At 37.4% G+C, this 15553-nt stretch overlaps 1 protein-coding gene across 2 annotated transcripts; it reads right to left on the bottom strand.

Annotated features, from left to right (window-relative positions):
- Positions 1-236: 236 nt before the first annotated feature.
- LOC141906169 (syntaxin-binding protein 4-like) lies at positions 237-15339 on the bottom strand. 2 transcript variants are annotated; one of them, XM_074795396.1, is made up of 16 exons: positions 15212-15339; positions 13842-13911; positions 13077-13347; positions 12241-12370; positions 8160-8371; positions 7541-7637; positions 7045-7169; positions 6700-6792; positions 6514-6582; positions 6000-6161; positions 5789-5902; positions 5660-5706; positions 5385-5506; positions 4719-4776; positions 4185-4218; positions 237-2965 (listed from the first exon to the last, which is right to left on the bottom strand). In XM_074795396.1, the coding sequence occupies exons 2-16, from the start codon at positions 13898-13900 to the stop codon at positions 2561-2563; spliced, it is 1998 nt and encodes a 665-aa protein (XP_074651497.1). In that variant the 5' UTR covers positions 13901-13911; positions 15212-15339; the 3' UTR covers positions 237-2560. The 2 variants fall into 2 exon arrangements, with proteins under 2 accessions (XP_074651497.1, XP_074651498.1); XM_074795397.1 differs by lacking the exon at positions 4185-4218 and having other exon boundaries at positions 2750-2965.
- Positions 15340-15553: the final 214 nt, after the last annotated feature.

A 15553-nucleotide genomic window follows, 5' to 3' on the forward strand; every position in this document is an offset into this window, starting at 1 on the left:
TGTCATTTACTAATACACGCATGTAATGTCGTCGGAAATTCATGAATTTTGCCGTCATTGATTACGCCAAACAATCATTGTCTTTATTACGATTTTTTTGCACAGGATTCCATTATGACATTGCAAGATCAAACAAAGGAAACAAAATAATGTAACATGTCGCATTGGAAAATATACTAGAGAAGACTCCTCTCAACTCGAATCCTATGAAGTCGAAAATCCGTTCAACTGCAAATCTAGAAAGTTTTTTTTCTTCTGTCTCTTATGTTAAACCATATTCAAATTCACTCTAATCGAAATTTCTCAACTCGAATATTCGTTCGAATTCGTTCGACAAAAATTACGTTCAAACTGCTCTAAACTTGAATATCTTAACGACCTCCCGGCAGCAACAGCAATTACTGGTTAAAACATGCATGTGTTTACTGCTTTGAATAGCAGGCTACCGGTAGTAGACAATACATCGGTCATGGAGACATTCGGTCATTTGTACTACACAATCTCCAGCTTGGTTAGCGATCCTAAATACCCGACAATTAACTGCCCGTTGCCCGTTCAGCACTCAAAAAAGTTCACTACGGTAATTTCATGATCGTTCATAGTTCTTCGCACCAAGTAAATTTACGTTTATCTTGCATCTTATTGTCAAACAAGCCATGTAGGATCGAATGTTTTATTGAGGTTCAATTTCCAATGATTTTTTACCAAATTCGTCAAAGCCCCATCTCGAATTCCGCTTAACTCGATGATATTTTCTGGTCCCAATGAATTCGAGTTGAGCGGCGTCTACTGTATCCCAAGTAACTAGCTTCGTAAAAAAATATCAAAGATTTCTCAAGTGATCAAATTCTTGAACATATTTTCGTTTTATTCCACGAATCCAAATGCGCGCACTACCAGCAGGCACGCAGTCAGTTGATAAGAGATTTTAAGGATCACCGACAATATCGCCGAAGAACGATTCTAGACCCGATATCGCCGGCTTGATTACATACAATTACCGCTGCAGCTCACGAATGCAGACATACAGAGATGATAAAGCCATAGTGTATAATATATTTGCTCGGTCGATGACAAAACACAACGACCATAAATTGCAAGTCAACTAACGATTAAAGGGCAAAATAGTTTGCCCCTGAGGACGAAAGAACAGAATTTTCTATCCACAGTATATATCATGTATATAATTGACTAAGAACTCGCATTTCTGCTACAAAGTAATACAACAGGTAAATATATACAGAATGGACGTACGTTGTACATAATTATGTAGATAAAACGTATTCAATTACGATGGACGGCAGTGAAACAAGCAACAATCAATATCCAAAAATTCGCGAGTTCTACAATATGCCCCCAAACACAGAAGTTAGAAATAGATGATCGAACCACCTTTAATTATTTTTTCCCAAGAAAATTATAGGGAACAATTGTAAAAATATATCAAAGGTTGCAAGGCAACTTTGCATTCAGTTCCACGGTTTGATGTTTAAGGGTCAAGTTAAGTTCAGTAAATATTTGCCAGTGCAGTTCACTTATCATAAACTCTGCAATTTCGCATTTAATTCACCACCGTGGAACCACCTGCAGAATATCATAACATAGAACTAACGCAACAGTACTTGAACACTTTCGTAGATAGAAAAATATAAATACATAAATCCCTGATCAATTCAGATAAAAGCTAGCATTCCACTATAGGTCTTTAAGTATGTATGGTAGAAAAACTACAAGCTGGACTGTTCGCATAATATGTCAAGATTTTTGCCATTTTCACCTAGGATTTAATTTCATAATGCTTAAAGTGTCCACATACTGGAATGTATGGCTTAGAAATCGGTATTATATTGCATAAATTCCTGGGCCCGGTTTTATAGACTGGTATTATCTTTTACCCTGGTTCTAACACAATTGAAAAAGAATCGAGTTAACTCCTAGGTTAAAGATAATACCAGTCTATAAAACCGGGCCCTGGGTATTTTGAGATCAGCCCATGCAAAAGATAAAACGGTAGACTCTGCTTAAGTTTGGACCATGAAAACTGGTCCAATTTTGGCAATACTCAAGTCGGATGGGTTATACATGTATTGGTAATTCTAGACTACTGTATAAACAGACTATATATCGAAGTAAAATAGCACCCGAATTTTCGACAACAAACAACACAGGGTAACATGATACAAACATTTACCAACAAATCATATCATTACACGTATTACTAATTCATATAAGAAACAAGCTACAGGCAACAATAGTTCTCGGGATTGCATTTTGGATATGTTGTATCAAGGCAAATAGTTAAATTCTTTGTACCCAACTTTCATCAAGATCAACTCGCAATAAACGAAGCTAATGTCATCGAAATACCGTACAACAGACAACCAGGACGAAAATAAGGGTCTCGGAAGCTCGAGAAACAAAAATCAACACAGTGGAAAAGCAAGAAAATATTGAACAGAATACGATAGCTTAAGACACCTTTTCGCCTGGAATATTTGTAATTATATTTTCACTTAGCAGTAACTATTCACAGGGTTTCGTGAAACAAGTTTTTTTCTCATCAGTATAAAACGCTTGTGGCCGATAGACGATTATGCTTTTTCTTCCGGGCCGCTTCCCGGCGTTCATCCTCCGGGAACAGCAAGGCGACGCCTTCACTGACGGGGTGATAGTCACTAGCCGAAGTCGGTCTTCTGCCGTTGGTATGATTTGACGGTGGGGGAAGCGTGACGGAGCGATTCGCATCTCGACTAGTTGTATTCAACAGTGTTTGTTTATGCCTGGTTACCGCCGGTGGCACCACCGCGGGACGCGCTAGGCTTTGCGACGACGAACTCTGGCGCGGTTTCGAAGCAAATTTTTGTCCGGGTGCGGCGACGGCGAACATCATTTCCGAATCTCGATCTGCACCTGGTGTTCTACTCTGGAGACGGGATGGCACCATGACGTTGTCTGCTGTACGTGGCTACAAAGATAATATTTCAAAAAATACATTAACTTTTTTAGAAATTCTTTTTCGATTCGCCTTTTTTTTTTTACAAAACTTTGAATCGTAGAAAAATATTTTCTTTTATTCAATCCTTTAAGCGTGGATAAAGTAAAGTCGTGGGGAAAACTGATGTGAAAGGTATAATATGGTAATGAGGATCTGATCATTCCTATCATAAAATATTGAAATTGTAGTTTTTTTTCTGATGAAAAGTAAACAATCCCCTGCTAAGAGGCAAATGCAATTTTAAAAAAAATGAAGGTTTAAGAGTAAAATTCCACCAAAACCCATTTAAACCACCTCACATAACGTTTTATACAAAACACAGGGAACCGGGAGTCCAACATATTCAGCAGGATTATAATCACAGCATATCATTTAAGAAATCATTCCATTAAATCACATGAGCATTTCATTTCAGATCAGAGCAGCTTAGACAATCTATGCATTTCGAGGCGAAGGAATAGGTATACAAAATTGTACTATATGTGTATTACGTAGAAAAGAACAAGACAGGCATATGATAACCGGGTCCAGTTCCACAGCTGTCAGTTCGATTTGAGTCTTGATCTTTTAATCCGGGACCCAGTTCCACAGTTGTGAGTTAGAGTTAACTCTGAGTTAAAGTTAGTTCATTTTCAATGTTTTAACCCAGGGTCAAATCTTAACTCAGAACTGTGGAACTGGACCCAGTAGTCTAAATGATACCACCAAAAGCTGCAGAACAGGATCCCGGAAACTCAAATTGGAGAAATCTTGATATAGTTTTAGTCCGTACCTGAGACGTGCTGAAGAATAAAAACAGCCAATAGATTACACGTTGGATGAAACTAAATCCACGCCAAGTTACTATTCGGACTCTGAAAAGCAATGGCTCTGCCACTACTTAAAGAATTACTGTCGTATGGAGTAACAGAGGCCACTGTGGGGTGAATGTGGCCAATTTGTGGCCACATTCACCTCAAAGTGGCCACGGTCGCCCCGTACGACAGTAAATATTCCGAATTTTACATGCATACTTATAGTTCCCATCTAAAGCTTAATTAAAAAATTAGGGCACATCAGTCCAAAACTCAAAATACAGCAACTCAAAAAATATACAGTATTATAATGTAAGTCCACACAGCAGCCTTCACCATCAAAATAGAAATCCATTATTTGATGACAGTTGGTTTATAACTAATTCAAATATTACCTCTACTTCATTGCTACCCCGCGTTTCGCTGCCACTACATTTGAATAAAGTATTTCATAAATAGTTTTCACCAGGCCAATCGTCGTTAGATTTGAAATCAGTATGGTAAAATCTAACAATTAGCGAGACGATAGAAGTTAATTTGGGATTCAAGGTTTACTAAGATTTGTGAAGCCGCACACTACAGGCTTTGGCAGGAAATGGGACAAAAAACGTATTTAGTTAGATACGTATACGACATGCATCTTAATACTCAATCTAGGAATAAGAAATTCGATGAATACTAAATATCACATATGCCTAATGAACAATCTCAGCCAAAAAAGATATTAAATTTATTTTGAATATTCATATGTTACTCTGAATTTTCAAGTGTCCTCCTGACATCAATCATAGTGACAATCCTGAGTCAATAATGATTGTACATTGTGACATGTAGGCGGCCCCGATGTCTACATTGCTCAAAAATCTTTTTTCCACATTTACGGAAGTATATTTTTCAGCACTCTAGTGGTAATAATGGGTATTACTTACTTGATATAATACTTAGCACCGTCGGTTGTGAAAGCCTCCTCCCAACCATAAGGTAATGCTAACAATGAGAACAGTTACACATAAGGTTAGACAAGCAGCCATTTATAAAAAGCTTAACATCAAAATACGTATGTGTTACAAGAGCTGTTAACTAAAGTCTGTTAACCCTTTCAGTGCTGACTAATTAATACCCTATAGTGCTGGAGAAAATTTGAAAATTCTAAAAAATTCCACCCTAGTGTGTTGAACAATGGGAATACCACTATAGTGCGTCTACACCGCAGTGCGGTGTATCGTTAGTTACTAGTATTTCACTATGTTTGACACTTGCTGCCATTTTTCAATAGAGATAATTACAAATTACTAATTACATCAATACACCGCAGTGCGGTGTACTAGCAAAATCCATCACTGATTTATACACCGCACTGCGGTGTAGACGCACTGAAAGGGTTAAAGATAATACCCATACCGGGTACACAAATTGAAGAATTGGATTGTACAGGCATATCATAAGTATTTGGAAGTAAAATGCAATTCATGCCCTGATATTAATTAAGTCACACAATCAATTTTAATTCGAATTCAGAAATAAAACAGAAAGTCAGTTAGCAGCTCTCTGTGAGGAGGATCTAAGGAGAGGTATTCTATTCTACATACACTTACGTTCCTGTTCGAGGATCTTATTGACAGATTTCACGAGATCGCGAGCTTCGTTCCCGATAGCGCGAGTCGATGATTTTCTGTCCCGGTTGTTGGACGCTGGTTTGCTTCTCACCTCGAGTGGCCTTAAATCAGTTCACAAATATTAATCATTAAATATGCAATCAAAAATACATCCAGGTTAGGTTAACTGGCTGGTAATTGTTGAGTTGCATAAATGCAGCTATCGATGTACTTTAGTTACCTACAGACAAAATCATTATTGACAGTGTATTTACCGTTTTAGAGGTACATCATTGGCTTGAATTAGATTATCATGAACCATCTATTTTTGTGAAATAAACACAAAATAATTAGTACATGGATGACATATCTAAGTAAAATAACATTCACAAGAATCCTTTTACCTCTGCAAAATCTAACAATTTTTTGGTTGCTACTTCATAGGTCTTCTTAGCAAATTCTGCTTTTTGCAATTGACTATTCAGCGCTGCTATTCTCTTTTGCATTTCAGGAGTTTCCTACATCAGAAAATGAAAAAATCTCCACATATTAAGAGCGAAAACCTTAATCCGAGCAAGACCCAAACCGCACAACAGAATTGATACACAAACTTACCGATTGTTTGTTATTTTCAGATTTGAGTTCGGATATTTCTTTCTCTAAAAGCTGGACGACTAGTTCGTAATCTTTCTCGACGCAAATGGCTGCTTTCTGGGCCTCTTCTGCCAGACGGACTTTATTTCGTAGATCTTTATTTTCCTGACTATAACCAGATTCCTGAAGAAAAAAAAAAACATCAACCAAAATGTTACAGAGGACACCACTCCAGATGAATCTTTTTAGAGCTTATCAATACTTCCTACATAGGTTCAGAAATACAGTAGAACTCGGACTTCCCAGATTTCTTCGAACTAAGCAAAATCCAAATTATGAATAAAAGTTTAATATTTTCCCGGTTCCAGGTTAAACAGACCAAATTTTTCATCCAAATTAAGTGAAAATCCAGATTTAAGAATCAGAATTAAGCGAGTTCTACTGTATAATTCAACATATATCCAGGTTAAGCCGAGTGTATTATTATTCTAGTTATGAGAAGACGGACGAAATTTAGCGTTTCGTAAATACTCACATTAATTCTAAATGCTAGCAGCTCTTGCTCAGTCTTGAACAACAATTTTTCTTGTTCTTTCATCTTGATCTACAATACGAGTAGACACTGAGGTGAACCTAAACTGAGGAGGCTGTCCATTTGGTATGTATCGCCTGCCAGCACACGATCATTCAAATCTCGTGAAACCGGGACATAAAATCTTACCTTCAGTCGATCATTTGATTTACGAGCTTCATCTCGTTCGGCCCGTAAACGCTCCAACTCTTCAGAAACGGACGAATCACTGATTTGCGATAACTGAATTTCAACAAAAAATGTGCGGCCTAAAAGACCTAGTGATTGTACAGCCTTTAAGGCTCTGTTCAGGTCCCTAAGCTATCAATTCTGTCATGTATTCTATTTGTAATTTCATATTTGTTAATTGATGATGAATTAAATCATTATCATTATTATCATCAAAGGTTGCTAGCCAAATTTGAATACACTTTGGCATTCAAAGAATAGTGAAACAAAATATCACTCGAGTAACATGTATAAAACGGCGAGTACCTGCGGCGAATATTTGAAATGATCAATATCTCTTAAGTCATTGATGGATGTAAGCAGAGCAGCGGGATGCGCTAATTTCGAATGAAGTTCACCACGGAATATATCGCGAGCTACTTTGACAAATTCTATAAAAGAGAAATGTACGAATGTTTTATAGAGGCATATTACCGTAACGTCAGATATGGCAATGATTTACAAAGCTGATCAAATTTAGAAGTTTTATTGGATTAGATATCAGCGAAGTAAATTATACAGGGTGGCCACTTTTATTTGGCTTGCTTTTTTCTTGATTTTTCCCTGACATGCTCATTGCCTTTCCCTGATTTCTAGGTAAGTGGCCACCCTGTTATAGTGATGTTCCATAATTATAGGGATTTCATGAGTATAGCCATCTTTTCTGGAACTATATACATACATCAGCTGACAGCGATTAACACAAGTCTCTCAAGTCTAAAATATGAGTGAAGGGTTTAGGGTTTTGTAAAAGCAGACTTACGTCCATAGCTTACGGAACCAGTTCCGTCGATATCCAGACGACTTCTCAACTGCAGTTGTTCCTGAGGTGTCGGTTCAATGCCAAGATATCTCAATGCCTAAAAAACAGAACCACTTGAGTCCAGGATCCAATTTCACCAATCACAAAACACTGAAGTTTTAATTTTTGTGCGCTTATTGAAAAGATAAAGCCACAAATTCAAAATTTTGAACTCTTCTTTCCACACTAGTAACCAGTTTTCTCCACAACAGGAATTAGAGGGGCAGCCACCCCTTTCTTTTTTTACATCCACTCATCTGAAAATCAGCAACCCCTCAAGAAATATCTGCTGCGCCTACCAAAGTCTATGTAAATATTCTACCAATGCGGATAATTGCTTTGAAATATATTGAGCTAAAGTGAAAAATAGATCATTACAACAGAATTAAGCATAAATGTTCTGTATTTTCCAGGGGATTGAAAGCCTTGCTACTTCAGCAGCCAAGATGTCATAGTGCAGCCAATTTAAAATTCCCGTAAATGGAGAACACTGGTAACGCAGATAGTTTAACCACGTTTTTGCTCCAATCAGTCTTGTATATAAAATTTCGGGAAAGCCTTTTTCGATTATTATACGTACAACTTCTAGTTTTTCAACTTTCAGCCGATCGTTCATATCGATAGACGGTTTACGATGAGGTGTGCGGCGGGTTGGAGTGGCAGCTGAGGCAGCGAGCACCGACGACGGATCGTGCGTCATACTCGCGGCGAGAGGCTGAGCCAAACTCGAGAACGCCGATGAGGAATGATGAGAAATCGACTGGTGGACGGAGTTAGAAACTTGAGGCGTCACTGAAAAATATAACAAAGAGTAATGTTTAGACAAAAACAACAGCGGAGATTTAAAAGTTCAACTACGCCCAACGACTAAAAACAATTGAATATTCTTAGAAATTGGAATGGGGTAATGAAAGAACATTTCTCAATTAAGGAATTACTGTAATATTCGCCTAATCAGGACCTGGAGCTGGTTAGTCAAAAGTTGGTTAAGAGTTAACCAGTGGATAGTTGACAGCGGCGGATCCAGATCACAATTTTCCTGTGCTCTTTTGAAAGTGACGAGATATTGTATAGAAATGCACAGGAATCGCTAAATTTTACAGACCCTTGTTTTGGCTTGATGATTGTGCTGCATGGAAACATGCCCTTTTTAACTGTATATGCCCCATTCATTTCTTCGTGCTCCTGTCAAAGTTTGCCCCTGGATCCACCACTGGTTTTCATAGAGACAATTCAAAGTTCATCCTTGCTATGGTATCTATCCGCCAGTATCTTGAACACACTTTTGAGCCCTTTGCTCAATAAAGCTTTGAACATATCTGGACATTTACCGTAGTTCCGGTCCATTTACAGTAAAACCTTCCTTAGTGAATGATTTCTATATTAAACACCTCCAAAAGTGAACACGTTTTATCGGAAGCAACTTATTTTTTTTAAGTTCATTTTCAATTAAGTGAATCCTCTCTACGGTGAATGTTTTGAGGTAAAACGAGGCTTTACTGTATATGTACCATAGAAAGAATTAATTTCTTTGAACCTAGATGATCCGGATTAAGATGGTTTTACTCTAGAGCGATGAAGATGAAAAAACGGAACAGCGAATTTTTTAGCCGAAAGAATACCCAGAAAACAATTCAAAAAAGAAATCTTTGAAAAACGATATTCCAATGACCTAAATCTGAATTAAAATCGAATATCCATTGCGTAAGTAGATCCTATATAACTCACCATATGCTTATGTAGTTTTAGCTATTGGCAAATATTTGCGGAAGCCGACAGCCATGTTTAATGTACGTTATTCGATATATCGCCCACACGGTCACATAAAAACCTGAAGCTAGATTGCCGACCTGTCCTGATGTTACAGTGCCACCGCAACCACCGCCGCGACAAACATGTCTGCCGACGACATTCTGACCCCATCAACAACAGAATGCTCACTATTATAAAATATCTATCGATTGTATTGAATTCAAGCCGCGTGTTCTGTAAAAACACTTTAGTACAGATGTGCGGGTAGCATTCGTTTGACAGACTGTATACGAACGTGCATACACGTACTCGAATCGAAACATACCACACGCTATAAAACGATAAAAATCAGTACCGAGGTGCTGAAACCGACACCTGGCGCGTCGGTAATCGATTCAAATCGAAATTACATCACGCATAGTTAATAAATCCATTAATTGGTAATTAAACGCTGATAAATCAACTGTTCTATACAACTGTCGAGAATTAGTGATTTCTGGGAAGAGATCCTCCCCGAGCTACTATATACCATAGCATTTCATCTAAATAATAATCATGATAATAACATATTTTCTTATATAGTGCTGTTATGAAATCTTAACCACCGTGCTTTACATTCTAAAATTACAACATAAAAATACAAGGCAAAAAATTAATCGGTTTTTAAAAAGAAAAGTTAACCAATTCGTCAAATTCAATTTAATGTTTATAGTAAAAGTTATGAAAATTCCAAGTACTAATCAAAAGTACTAATCAATGAGTTAAAAACCATTTTACTAATCATGAGAATAAAATTACTAAAATTAACGATTAACAACAATCGTGTTGATTTTAGGCTAATTACTAATTCAACGCGTTAACTGAATAACCAATAGAGAAGGGAGTCTCTGTCTTTCCCCAAACCAGAAAACCTATCAACGAAATGAGAAACAACGAGGAGGATAACCACAGGCTCGAAGGAGCCTACCACAGATCCTTCGCAACTGATGATGATGATGATGATGATGATGATGATGATGATGATGATGATGATGATGATGATGATGATGATGATGATGATGATGATGATGATGATGATGATGATGAAAGCTCTTTCAAGTTCATTTGAAGGTATGTCCCCCTATTTCATACCGAGGACCGGGCGAAAAAACCAACCTACAACATCTACAACATTGCACCCATAAATCATAGAAGTTCATTCACTAGTAGTCCTAGCAGTGTAATGCATCGATTCATTTTTCAGTGCGATGAAATTCTCATCAATAGCAATGAATAAAGCTAATGAAAGCGACACATTGAACGGTTAATAGTTACACATACGAAACATGTTTTAATCATATTCAGGAGAGCGATTCACGGCTTATCAATGAAAATGTCAATATTCACGGTGCCTTCGTGCCCTCGAAACCTTCCATCTCTTCTTTATACGGAACCAATCAATCATATTTTTGAATAGAATTTTTCAAATATTGAATCTAAAAAAAATCAACAGCGCCATATGTTTTTTACCTGCAATTACTCCTTGCTTATGTAAATAGAAAGTAAAACCATTTCCCTAACTCGAGACTTGTTGTAATGCGAACTGAATTTTCTATACCAAATTATCTTGAGGTTACAAGTTTACTATCAGAGCTGAATAATACTACATAAGAATGGGTTCTAAAAAATGATGAGGTAATATTACTGATTCCTATGGCAATATGTTTAATATTTCCAAATCTTCTACTACCGCCAAAAGTTTAATATTCATTTCCAAGATTCATAGTTTTTCGAGTATACTTTTCAGCATATGCAAATTCGAGTCAAGCGGTGATTATTTTTCATAGCTTTAAAACTGAAAGTTGCCTATAGAAATTGAAATCCAAGGACTTGCCCAAGACAACGAATTTTCTAACATAATCGTAATTAATCAATTTTGTTATAGATGTAAGTAAAACATTGTACATAATATTCATGGTGAAAAATGAATTACACAAAGACCATCGCGATTCGATTTGAAAACATCTGCCAATTGCTACCAGCCGTATTTTTGTGAAACTGTACAACAAAATCAAGATCGCAACATTTCCTGTAGTACTCACTTCGACTGTTGTAAGATTGAAGATTCATGTAGATGTTTTCTTTCTTTTTTATAAGATTCATCGTGGAATTCCGTGTATACGTAATGATCTGAGAGCGAATGACGCGATTATACTTTAAATACCATTTCAACAACAGTTCGATAATGCTATTAGTTCGCCGGTAATAATTGAACCCATTAAAAGAGAGTATTAAGCAGCGTTATAAGACGAGTGATCCTTCTGAATAGAACAGCCATACCAGTAACGCTGAAAATACTCTCGTAACATACCACATACTCCAGGTGATGATAGCTCACAGTGACAGCTGTCTCCACATAAGAATTACGTATGGGTATATAGTAAAATAATCTATAATAAGATATTAGATATTACCCGCGCATAATTGGTCGCAAATTAATCTATCAATTGTATCGCGAAGTTTCAATGATCTTCGATAGAATATAACGAATAAGGCCATAACATGTACCTAAACTAGCTACGAAAAATTCTTACAATACGTATTTTGAGTTTACCGAACATTTCATTTGAATTACTTTATTATCATATTAGGTAAATAGAGACTTGTAAAGGTTCCTGCAAATGGATCAACACCAAACTCAAAGCTGGTGAGATTCATGCCAAATGTGAAGCCGAGGACAAAATTATAAGACTGAAAGCGCAAACTCGGCATATGTGATGACTGAACCCGCGAAGCAAAATACACAAATACTACAGATATATTCAGGAATATGCCCTGAGCACTAATTTTCTCACTTCCATCTGAACTTAGTGGGACTTAAGCTGTTAAAATAAGATGATCACAAATGAATACATGATTATAAAACTTACCCAAGTTGGAATGCGGAGTGGAAGTCATCGATGGTTGTTTTTGCAAAAGCAAATGAGGATATGATGATAAAGGAACAGCTGAAGCAGGTGGATTGGTTGACATTACGCGACTTGCCTTCTGCTGCTCATCCTGCAATAAGATAGATATATGCCCATAAAAATAGGTAAAATGGCGAATCATAGACTCTGCCTTAATCATATGGAATAATATTGGATATTCAGTTGTTGTCCGCGATTTTTGGCATTCTGTTAAGAATTAATGAGGTATGTACCCCAAAAAGTAAGCAAAATATCAGGTCTCATCCATTAATAAATACCAGTAGACATTAGGCATTGTAACACTGTAGTTTGTTAGCAACGAGACAACTTGAGCAATGCGTGTCTCATCGCTAAACAGCGCATTATTTTTGTATCTTAAATTTAACCGTACTAAAATCAGATTTATCGTCAACAGTAGTTGTGTCGGCAAAAGTCATGCGAATTTGAATGAACGTGTCTGGGTGGGTGGGTGGGTGGCTGGGTACACTAGGATCGTAGGGCGATGGAGATCACTGTGGAGACAGCCACACTACAGGACTGGGTGAAATAAAGACCATACATAAAAGCGTGTCAAAGCATCATAACAAAATTAGATTCCGTCTACAGACAGATGTATGGATGAAAAGTGAACGCAAAATAGCCAGCTGGGGCTTTGTCCTAAGTGTCTGTGCATGTTTAAAACGTCCACTCAAACAGAACATAAAATGGTGGTAGGGGAATAGCATGTGGAATTCCCTAAATAACGCAAGCAGGGGTAACATAACTGGACAGTAGAGGGTTCAGAGAAAGCAGCTCACCTGTTGTTTGAGATCGGTCAGATAAGATGCCAGGCCTATAGATTCGTGTGATCTTTGTGAATGGTCTTCATCCGGTTGCGTAGCCCACTGATACGCCGCAGCAACCTCAGAATCGATGGCCGGTGTTGACCTTTGCGATTGGCGGCCGTCCCCTACATCACTGTCATACTTCCACATAGGCAATTCCTCCGATCTAAGAGAGCTTCTCTGAGATAACTGTTGAGACATTTCGTCTTCTTCCTCGGCATTGTTGTTAGTTCTCCCCGGAAGTCTGAAATTATGAATAAGTTACATAGACCTGGGGCCAGTTGCTCAAAAGTTGGTTTATGATTAGCAGATAACCGGTGGATAAATACTATAACAACAATGAAATTTCAATTGTCGCCATGTCAAATATACACTGGTTGACTTTAATCAACTTTCGAGTGACTCTGAATATGAAACTTTGAAGGATGAAGAAAAGGTATCATTGCCATAACAACTAAGGATCCAGGGAAACCATGCGTAAGCCTAGATGTCATATAAATGGAAATAATGTAATTTCACAATTCAACGCCCCCCATACATACAGAAACCAATAACTGATCATAGAACCCGTCCTGATCTGCAACTAAGATACATCTTCGAACCGAATATCAAAGTAATGAATCAAAGCATGTCAAAAACTTCCAAAAACAACATGATTCCATCCAAGGACAGACGAAAAGTGATATCCCATATCTCACTCCGGGGTGAAGCCCTGATGCAGAATATGATTAAACACACCTGAGCTGTAAAGATGTGACCGGCAGTTCCTCGGTTTCAGTCAATACCAATGTTGACATGTTCAATTTCTCTGAAATGAAATCAACACGATAAACGATGATGTACAGACGCGTCAGAGCCTCAAAAATCTAAAACGTTCAAGTTCATGAGAACTGTATTAGATAATGCGTAAAAAGGGAAAGGACAATGCCAATGGGCAAGCCAGAAGGCTGTACTGAAGTGGAAGCCGATTGTCTACAAAAAGATAATGATGACACAGGCGCGTTGGAAGCAATTTTTAATGCCGATTTTGGACAGGTTCTACATATTACTGCGGCGAATTTACTTAACTTTTTTCAAAAAGATGGTATTCAAAGAAAAAAACTTCATTCAATAAATTATTGCCGCGGCTATCGCCGCTGCAGTCACTGCACTACCAACTCCAACGTGACAGTGTCATAATGATATCGTATTCGCGACCAGGTAGAAGGCCGATCATCAGTGACGATGTCAGTATGTAACTCTGAATTCATTGGCAAAATACCCATCCATGTCCTACTCTCAAACACCCTATTCAATCATAGGCTTATTATATTTGAAAAAGTGGCTATATTTACGACGGTTTTATATTGAATTTAGGATTATGGTCTAGAGAGGAGAGGATTAGTGTCAAGAGGGTGAGAAGAGGGTCCGTTTTTACCCCCTAGGAATAGGATTAGGGTAAGGTGAGGCTATATGTAGTTAAAACATCCGACTGATTTTCAGCGAGCTCAGTGGTCTAGTGGTATGATGCTGTGCTAGTAAATTACTAGCCCGAGTTCGAGTCTGGCACTATCCGCTCTATTTTTCTCTAACTCTATTCTCAACACTTGAATTTTCTAAGTCGCACACCCTAGTGCGCATGCGCAACGTGAATTAGCCAATCAGAATGAAACGTCGTAAATATAGCTGGTGTCGTCCGTCTACGGCGTCGTCAAAATAGCCTGTGCATATATTTGACGCTTTCATGCAGGATGTTGGTTTAGAGGCCCAACAAACCCTGCTGATAGTGATACCACCAAAGTGAAGAACGTTCAGTACTCTATAGTATTTATAAATGATCTGATTATTCAATTAAATTTAAAGAAAAACTAAAAAGCCAAAAGGTTGACACAAAACTAAAATTCACATAATAATAGGCCATAGACAGTAATAATAAATAGTATGAAAGCCACACTCTGACAAACGTGGTGAACAGATGATACGATAAAAACCCACTATTTACAAATTAAAAGAATTCTAAAATCGAGAATTTATTTATTGATACATTACATAGTATTACTACACAATCTAAAATATAAGAAAACGACGTTTCGATCTCCTAGTCCTAGAGAATTAGAATTAAGCCTCACCCAATTAATTATCTCTCATTGGGGATATATACACACAATTACTCGATTTAAGGGTTACACCCAGGGAATTTTTGTAATACACTCGAGTAGTAAGTAGTTGACAGCAGCTGCGTTTGAATTGAATCAATATAATTCAATTCAATTCAATTGGTATATCTCCACCAGATGGCGTACATTCTCAATTCAATTAAATTTGCTATATTGAAATTTATACGAAGCAAGAATAAATCACATGAGGTTAACAACCATCAAACATTTAAAGGCAAATAGATTTCGAAAATACAAAATGATGAACGCATAAAAAGCGGCAAAACGAAAATTTTTGTGAAAAAATTAGCACCG

The sequence above is a fragment of the Tubulanus polymorphus genome, chromosome 5, assembly GCF_964204645.1.
Source record: "Tubulanus polymorphus chromosome 5, tnTubPoly1.2, whole genome shotgun sequence".
NCBI lineage: Eukaryota > Metazoa > Nemertea > Palaeonemertea > Tubulaniformes > Tubulanidae > Tubulanus > Tubulanus polymorphus.